General features: G+C 54.8%; 1 protein-coding gene across 1 annotated transcript in view; it reads right to left on the bottom strand.

The window, feature by feature from the left end:
• Nucleotides 1-3,632: 3,632 nt before the first annotated feature.
• LOC122547762 (cellular retinoic acid-binding protein 2-like) overlaps nt 3,633-9,353 on the bottom strand; it is a 91,027-nt gene continuing 85,306 nt past the window's right edge. Inside the window, exon 4 of the mRNA XM_087985685.1 lies at nt 3,633-4,859. Coding sequence (XP_087841811.1) covers nt 4,809-4,859 — 51 coding nt within the window. The 3' untranslated portion in view covers nt 3,633-4,808. The remainder of the gene's footprint in view (nt 4,860-9,353) is intronic.

Here is a 9,353-nt window from a genome sequence, read left to right as displayed (position 1 = left end):
TGTGCAGGTTAGGGTGGATTGGCCATGCTAAATTGTCCCATAGTGTCCAGGGATGTGCAGGTTAGGGTGGGTTGGCCATGCTAAATTGTCCCGTAGTGCCCAGGGATGTGCAGGTTAGGGTGGATTGGCCATGCTACATTGTCCCGTAGTGCCCAGGGATGTGCAGGTTAGGGTGGATTGGCCATGCTACATTGTCCCGTAGTGCCCAGGGATGTGCAGGTTAGGGTGGATTGGCCATGCTACATTGTCCCGTAGTGCCCAGGGATGTGCAGGTTAGGGTGGGTTGGCCATGCTAAATTGTCCCGTAGTGCCCAGGGATGTGCAGGTTAGGGTGGATTGGCCATGCTACATTGTCCCGTAGTGCCCAGGGATGTGCAGGTTAGGGTGGATTGGCCATGCTAAATTGCCCCATAGTGCCCAGGGATGTACAGGTTAGGGTGGATTGGCCATGTTAAATTGTCCCATAGTGCCCAGGGATGTGCAGGTTAGGGTGGATTGGCCATGTTAAATTGTCCCATAGTGCCCAGGGATGTGCAGGTTAGGGTGGATTGGCCATGTTAAATTGTCCCATAGTGCCCAGGGATGTGCAGGTTAGGGTGGATTGGCCATGTTAAATTGTCCCATAGTGCCCAGGGATGTGCAGGTTAGGGTGGATTGGCCATGCTAAATTGTCCCATAGTGCCCAGGGATGTGCAGGTTAGGGTGGATTGGCCATGCTAAATTGTCCCATGGTGTCCAGGGACATGCAGGTTAGGGTGGATTGGCCATGCTGAATTGTCCCATAGTGTCCAGGGACGTGCAGGTTAGGGTGGATTGGCCATGCTAAATTGTCCCATAGTGCCCAGGGATGTGCAGGTTAGGGTGGATTGGCCATGCTGAATTGTCCCATAGTGTCCAGGGATGTGTAGGTTAGGGCGGATTGGCCATGCTAAATTGTCCCGTAGTGCCCAGGGATGTGCAGGTTAGGGTGGATTGGCCATGCTAAATTGTCCCATAGTGCCCAGGGATGTGCAGGTTAGGGTGGATTGGCCATGCTAAATTGTCCCATAGTGCCCAGGGATGTGCAGGTTAGGGCGGATTGGCCATGCTAAATTGTCCCATAGTGCCCAGGGATGTGCAGGTTAGGGCGGATTGGCCATGCTAAATTGTCCCATAGTGCCCAGGGATGTGCAGGTTAGGGCGGATTGGCCATGCTAAATTGTCCCATAGTGTCCAGGGATGTGCAGGTTAGGGCGGATTGGCCATGCTAAATTGTCCCGTAGTGCCCAGGGATGTGCAGGTTAGGGTGGATTGGCCATGCTAAATTGTCCCATAGTGTCCAGGGATGTGCAGGTTAGGGCGGATTGGCCATGCTAAATTGTCCCATAGTGCCCAGGGATGTGCGGTTAGGGTGGATTGGCCATGCTAAATTGTCCCGTAGTGCCCAGGGATGTGCAGGTTAGGGCGGATTGGCCATGCTAAATTGTCCCATAGTGTCCAGGGATGTGCAGGTTAGGGCGGATTGGCCATGCTAAATTGTCCCATAGTGCCCAGGGATGTGTAGGTTAGGGTGGATTGGCCATGCTAAATTGTCCCATAGTGCCCAGGGATGTGCAGGTTAGGGCGGATTGGCCATGCTAAATTGTCCCATAGTGTCCAGGGATGTGCAGGTTAGGGCGGATTGGCCATGCTAAATTGCCCCGTAGTGCCCAGGGATGTGCAGGTTAGGGTGGATTGGCCATGCTAAATTGTCCCATAGTGCCCAGGGATGTGCAGGTTAGGGTGGATTGGCCATGCTAAATTGTCCCATAGTGCCCAGGGATGTGCAGGTTCGGGTGGATTAGTGAGGGGTAAATGTCCAATAATAGGGTTGGGGAATGGGTCTGGGTGGGTTACTCTTCGGAGGGTCGGGGTGGATGTGTTGGGCCGAAGGGCCTGTTCCCCACCCTGTCGGGGTGATTCTCTGATGCTTTGAAACAGCCTGCACACCTTTCGGACGTGCCTCAGCAGCCAGCCTTCCTTCCCTTCACCCAAACCTATGTTCTTTGCGAACTCTCCACGCCCCTCCCCTCGTGGTCAGCCTCGTCGAATGAGATCTGTCGCTCCTCGGTAAAAGCCTCACAGCCGGGCCGCTCCCCTCGTGTCTGCTGCTGCCCTGGTCGGCGCACTGCGTGGCTCTCGGTGCTGGGGGCCTGTGGGATCCTGCTCTGTAAGCCTTGTCACTCCCTCCACCCCACCCAGCCCCTATTTCCCCCCTCTCCCGACCCTCTCTTTCCTTCTGCCCGCTATTGTACCCTTTTCTCCCTTGCCCCTGGCACCGTGGTTGGCAATTTGACTCCCTGCTCATCACCCCCAGCCCCCTCGGTGACTGGGGGGGGCCGAGCAGTATTGCTGATGGACTTGGCACCCACCCCGGGCAAATGCTCACATGTTCAATCCCCACCGTTTCCCCTCAGGCGACCTCCATCCAATGAGCCATAGACTCACAGAGATGTACAGCTCGGAAACAGGCCCTTCGGTCCAACCCGTCCATGCTGACCCGATATCCCAACCCAGTCTCGTCCCACCTGCCAGCACCCGGCCCGTATCCCCCCAAACCCTTCCTATTCATATACCCATCCAAATGTCTCTTAAATGTTGTAATTGTACCAGCCTTCACCACTTCCTCTGGCAGCTCATTCCATACACACACCACCCTCTGGGTGAAAAAAGTTGCCCCTTGGGTCTCTTTTATATCTTTCCCCTCTCACCCTTCACCTCTAGTTCTGGACTCCCCCACCCCAGGGAAAAGACTTTGTCTATTTATCCTATCCATTCCTCTCATGGTTTTGTAAATCTCTTTCAGCTCAGCCTCCGACGCTCCAGGGAAAACAGCCCCAGCCTGTTCAGCCTCTCCCTGTAGCTCAAACCCTCCAACCCTGGCAACATCCTTGTAAATCTTTTCTGAACCCTGAAGTTTCACAACATCTTTCCGATAGGAAGGAGACCAGAATTGCACGCAATATTCCAACAGTGGCTTAACCAATGTCCTGTACAGCCGCAACATGACCTCCCAACTCCTGTATTCAATACTCTGACCAATAAAGGAAAGCATACCAAACGCCTTCTTCACTATCCTATCTACCTGCGACTCCACTTTCAGATTTTTGGAAGCCAGCAACAATCATGGATTTTGGTTAAAACACCCCCGTTGGGGGGAGGGGGGGGGGTCGCTGAGGGGGGCAGGTGGGAGGGATGTTGCGGGGAGCGAAATCTGACGTCCTTACCCCCTGGCCCGTGACTCTCGACAGCCCCAATCTTGGCACAAGGGGCAATTAAGGATTGGCAAGAAATGCCAAGGTGACTAGCTGTGCCCACCTCCGGTCAGATGGCTCCCTAGTAACCAAAGCCCAGCCCGGCCTACCCAACAAAGGTCCAGCCACCTTGGGACTTGGGGAGGGCCGTAGAAAGCTCCGGTGGTTGTTTCTTTGTTCCCTAGAAACGAAGTTGAGGCCCCCTCGGTTGCCGTGCAACTCAACCCAGCAATGCCAACCCCCTCGAGGGTCAGGGTTGGTGGGGGAGGGGGTGGTTGCGGGGGCAGGGGGGGGTGCGGGGATGGTAAGCGGTTCAAGTGAAAAGGTTAAGGGGCACACACACAATGACAGGAGACCAGCCTGGTGCACTGTTTATTCCACAAGTTACAGAGAGAGAAAAAAAAGTACACTGCGAGAGGATCAGAGACCGAGAGACGCGTGCTCGGGCTAAGGAGGGGGGACGGGAGGGTCAGGGCGTTGTGTGGGAGGGGAGGGGGAGGAATACCAGGGTCTGGACTTGGGCGCTGGAGAGGCAGTGGGTGTTTGGTGGTGGTGGTGGGGGGGGGGGAAGGGGGCCGGGAGGAGGGCAAATCGAGGCTAAGATACCGTTGAGAGCATCCCAAAGCCCTTCCCCATTCCCTTCGGAGAACCACCCAGAGGTGAGGAGATATTTAGAGGGTCCCCCCGCAGGGGAGGGAGGGGATTCGGACGGTCCGTCCCAGGAGAGAGAGGGAATTGGAGGGTCTGTCCCAGGAGTGAAGGGGTATTGGAGGGTCTGTCTCAGGAGTGAGGGGGAATTGGAGGGTCTGTCTCAGGAGTGAGGGGGAATTGGAGGGTCTGTCCCAGGAGTGAGGGGGAATTGGAGGGTCTGTCTCAGGAGTGAGGGGGTATTGGAGGGTGTGTCCCAGGAGAGAGAGGGAATTGGAGGGTCTGTCTCAGGAGTGAGGGGGAATTGGAGGGTCTGTCCCAGGAATGAGGGGGAATTGGAGGGTCTGTCCCAGGAGTGAGGGGGAATTGGAGGGTCTGTCTCAGGAGTGAGGGGGGTGACTGATCTCAGAAGTGTGGGTGGGAGAGGGCGGGGGGGGGGAAGGGGAGGAGGGCGGGGGTCCACTCTGCTGAGGAGGGGAAAGGAGAGAAGACTCATCCCGGGAGTAGGGCGGGACCTGGAATGGTAACCACAGAGCGAGAGGTGCCCCGGGAGGAGCCATGGGGGCGGATGGGATGATCCATCCCAGTAGGTGGGAACCAGGTGGGTGGTGGGGTAACACTCCCGGGGCATGGGGAGGGGTGTTGGTCTGCTCCACTCTAACCCACCCGGGGGGGGAGACAGAGATAGAGATTGGGGGGGTGGAGGCAGGAAGGATAGGGGCAAGGGGAGACAGTGGAAGAGTCCATTCTGGGAAGTGTGTGTGGGGGGGGGGGGGGGCGGAGGATTGGATGCCCGGATCTCCAGTAGGCCGTTTTACGAACGAGTTCCGACGGGTGAGGGGTGTGAAGACAGGCTTTTGGTGTTTTGTCCAGAGACCGATTGCCGAATCACTTCCGAACGTAAAGGCGTGTGCACACCACATTGTTGGCAGTCATGGTCTGAGAGAGAGAGAGAGAGACAGAGTGAGGATTCCGTCAGGCCGTAGGAACGGACGCCTCAGGGTCCCCTGTCACCGGGGGGGGGGGGGGAGGGCTCATCCCATTCGGACACTCCGCCCCCTCCACACCATTCACCCCCCCAGACGTCGAACTCATTTCCCCCCCCCCCCCTCCCCAGATCTTGATATGAAAACCGTCATACCCTTCCCCTCCCCCCCCTCAGATAGGTCGCTTGGCCCATCTTGCCAAGACTGGCTCATTGAGAGAGTTTTCCAATTAGAACCTCCCCCCAATCTCCACACACACACACACTTTCCCCACCCCCTGACCCAATTCCTTCCCCTCCCCGACCCAATTCCTTCCCCCCCCCCCGACCCAATTCCTTCCACTCCACCCCCCCCCCAACTGATCTCTGAGAACTGTTCCCCTTCCAGTATTTCTCCAATAATCTCCCCCCACCCTTCCCCAACTTGTTGAATCTGCTACCACCATCCTTTCAGGCAGAGGACCCCTCCCAGGTCACAAGCGAGACTTTCATTGATGTGGAACCATCCGCGCAGTGAGATATCCCCTCACAGCAGGCATGGTCAAACAGCTTTCGGCCTCCCCAGCCCCCGACCCCAGTCATCGCCAGGGCTCTGGGGGAATCGGTGACCAGTAGGTTGGTTCAAGATGTTGGTTTTAGCTCAAACATGGACAGAGTGGGATGGAGAGAGAGACAGAGAGAGAGAGAGAGAGAGACACAGAGACAGAGAGAGGCAGAGAGAGAGAGAGAGGCAGAGAGAGAGACAGAGAGAGAGAGAGAGACAGGCAGAGAGAGAGAGAGACAGGCAGAGAGAGAGACAGAGAGAGAGAGAGAGAGGCAGAGAGAGAGAGACAGAGAGAGAGAGACAGAGAGAGACAGAGAGAGAGAGAGACAGAGAGACAGAGAGAGAGAGACAGAGAGAGACAGAGAGAGAGAGAGAGAGAGGCAGAGAGAGAGAGAGAGGCAAAGAGAGAGAGAGGCAGAGAGAGAGACAGACAGGCAGAGAGAGAGACAGAGAGAGAGAGAGAGAGAGGCAGAGAGAGAGAGACAGAGAGAGAGAGACAGAGAGAGAGGCAGAGAGAGAGAGAGACAGGCAGAGAGAGAGAGAGACAGAGAGAGACAGAGAGAGACAGAGACAGAGAGACAGAGAGAGAGACAGAGAGAGAGAGACAGAGAGAGACAGAGAGAGAGAGAGAGAGAGGCAGAGAGAGAGAGGCAGAGAGAGAGAGAGGCAGAGAGAGAGAGAGGCAAAGAGAGACAGAGAGACAGAGAGAGACAGAGAGAGACAGAGAGAGAGAGACAGAGAGAGAGAGAGACAGAGAGAGAGAGACAGAGAGAGAGAGAGAGAGAGACAGAGAGAGACACAGAGACAGAGAGAGACACAGAGAGAGAGAGACAGAGAGAGAGACAGAGAGAGAGAGAGATACAGAGAGAGAGACAGAGACACAGAGAGAGAGAGACAGAGAGAGACAGAGAGAGAGAGAGGTGGAGAGGTTTAGGGAGACAATTCAGCAGCTCTAAGCTCCCTCCCCCTCTACCCCAAAGCACAGCCACCAGGCGGAACGATGGGAATCTGGGAATCTCGAGAGGTTTGGGATTGGAGGATGGCGGGGATCTCGGAGAGTTGTGGGAAGTGACACAGATAAGGAGGGAGGTGAAGTGGGCTGGAGGGGGTGACAGAGATAGGGAGGGGGTGTAGGGGGCTGGAGGGGGTGACAGGGAGGGATAAGGGATAGAGTTTTTGAGGTGTCTGGGTGTCAAATTTGGGAATGCAGCCGGAAGTGCTTTGGAAGAATCCAGTCTGGCAGTTACGGAGGCAGGGAGCTGAGACGGGGCAGGCAGGCCTGATGTTTCCCAGGGACGAATGGACGGTCAGACCCATGGCACGCATCTGCGTTCGGGAGCCCTCTCACCATCCAACACAGCTCTGACAGTCTGCCTCTTTTCAGCGACACAAACACAGCTGTGGCTTCCAATAGTTGTCATGGACCCAAGCAGGGGTGGTATAAATCTCCTGAAACTCAGTAAGCAGTCTGAGGATCGGGAGCAATGTGGAACTCAGTGAAAGAAAGCCGTGACGTTGATTAAGTTGGGGAAAGCAGATTGTAAAATTTCCTACTCTGGTTTAAGGTGAGGATGAGTGAAGACAGTCCGAAAACCGGAGAATGCGGAACGAGGAATTGGCAGGGGAATTAACCAACCACCTTCGTTCTGTCTTCACTGAAGAGCAACACAAGTGATTTGTCAGAAATGGCACCGAAAGTGAGGGTCAATTGGGAAGGAGGAACTAAAGGAGGTCACTGTTGGTTTTTGAAAATGGTACTTCTTGGGAATTTGGGAAGTGGGAAATCCCCAGGGCCTGACCCTCTAGATGCCAGGACACCACAGGAGTTGGCGATGCAAGTAATGAGTTGTCATCTTCCAAACTTTTATACAGCAGTTCCTTTGGAAAGTGGTATAAAAACAGGAGGGTTTGGGGGAAAGACAGATGGGTCAGCCAACTGGGAGAAGCGAGGGCCTTATTACAACGCACATGGTCATAGGACATTTCAACAATCCATGAAGCAGCGTCACCATGGACTTTTCTTGAAAGAGAAATTGACAAACCTAATGGAGTTTCATGAGGATGTAACTTATGGAATAGGTGAGGGATATTCCATGGATTAGAAAACTCAGAGCTCAGAGTATAGGATCAAAGCACATGCAGAATAGGGGGGAGGGGGGAATATATTGACTTGGTCAGGGAGCTGGTTGGCAGGCAGGGAAGAGAGGGCGGGAATAAATGGGTCATTTTCAAAGTGGCAGGGGACCTCAGGAGATTGGACCCACAGCTTTCACAGTGTACATAAAAGATGGCCCAGTGGTTAGCACCGCGGCCTCACGGTGCCAGGAACCCGGGTTCAATTCCAGGCTCGGGGCGACTGTCTGTGTGGAGTTTGCACATTCTCCCCCCAGTGTCTGCGTGGGTTTCCTCCGGGTGCTCCGGTTTCCTCCCGCAGACCAAAGGTGTGGCCAATTCCAAATTGTCCCGTAGTGCCCAGGGATGTGCAGGTTAGGGTGGATTGGCCATGCTGAATTGTCCCATAGTGCCCAGGGATGTGCAGGTTAGGGTGGATTGGCCATGCTAAATTGTCCCATAGTGCCCAGGGATGTGCAGGTTAGAGTGGATTGGCCATGCTAAATTGTCCCATAGTGCCCAGGGATGTGCAGGTTAGAGTGGATTGGCCATGCTAAATTGTCCCATAGTGTCCAGGGATGTGTAGGTTAGGGTGGATTGGCCATGCTAAATTGTCCCATAGTGCCCAGGGGTGTGCAGGTTAGGGTGGATTGGCCATGCTAAATTGTCCCATAGTGCCCAGGGATGTGCAGGTTAGGGTGGATTGGCCATGCTAAATTGTCCCATAGTGCCCAGGGATGTGTAGGTTAGGGTGGATTGGCCATGCTAAATTGTCCCATAGTGCCCAGGGGTGTGCAGGTTAGGGTGGATTGGCCATGCTAAATTGTCCCATAGTGCCCAGGGGTGTGCAGGTTAGGGTGGATTGGCCATGCTAAATTGTCCCATAGTGCCCAGGGATGTGCAGGTTAGAGTGGATTGGCCATGCTAAATTGTCCCATAGTGCCCAGGGATGTGTAGGTTAGGGTGGATTGGCCATGCTAAATTGTCCCATAGTTCCCAGGGATGTGCAGGTTAGGGCGGATTGGCCATGCTAAATTGTCCCATAGTGCCCAGGGATGTGCAGGTTAGGATGGATTGGCCATGCTAAATTGTCCTGTAGTGCCCAGGGATGTGCAGGTTAGGGTGGATTGGCCATGCTAAATTGTCCCATAGTGCCCAGGGATGTGCAGGTTAGGGTGGATTGGCCATGCTAAATTGTCCTGTAGTGCCCAGGGATGTGCAGGTTAGGGTGGATTGGCCATGCTAAATTGTCCTGTAGTGCCCAGGGATGTGCAGGTTAGGGCGGATTGGCCATGCTAAATTGTCCCATAGTGCCCAGGGATGTGCAGGTTAGGATGGATTGGCCATGCTAAATTGTCCTGTAGTGCCCAGGGATGTGCAGGTTAGGGTGGATTGGCCATGCTAAATTGTCCCGTAGTGCCCAGGGATGTGCAGGTTAGGGCGGATTGGCCATGCTAAATTGTCCCCTAGTGCCCAGGGATGTGCAGGTTAGGGTGGATTGGCTACGCTAAATTGTCCCGTAGTGCCCAGGGATGTGCAGGTTAGGGTGGATGGGAAATGTGGGACGATAGGGCAGGAGGGTGCTCTTTGGAAGTTTGGTGTGGACTTGATGGGCCAAATGGACACCCTCCATGCCGCAGGGATTCTATGACCAACCGTTCGGGCGCTATAACATTTCCAAGGCCATTGGTTGTGATTGTTGAGGAAGGCTTCAGGGCGGAGCGTTCGACCCAAGTGCCATCGCTGTCCTACAATGTGCGACGTTGTGAGATTGTGCACTCAGTACTAGAAC

Source organism: Chiloscyllium plagiosum, unplaced genomic scaffold (genome assembly GCF_037043375.1).
Source record: "Chiloscyllium plagiosum isolate Xiang-an unplaced genomic scaffold, Cpla_swu_hap1 HiC_scaffold_77, whole genome shotgun sequence".
NCBI classification, from domain to species: domain Eukaryota; kingdom Metazoa; phylum Chordata; class Chondrichthyes; order Orectolobiformes; family Hemiscylliidae; genus Chiloscyllium; species Chiloscyllium plagiosum.
The sequence above is the reverse complement of the archived record's forward strand: the minus strand, read 5'-3'. Positions and strand labels throughout refer to the sequence as shown.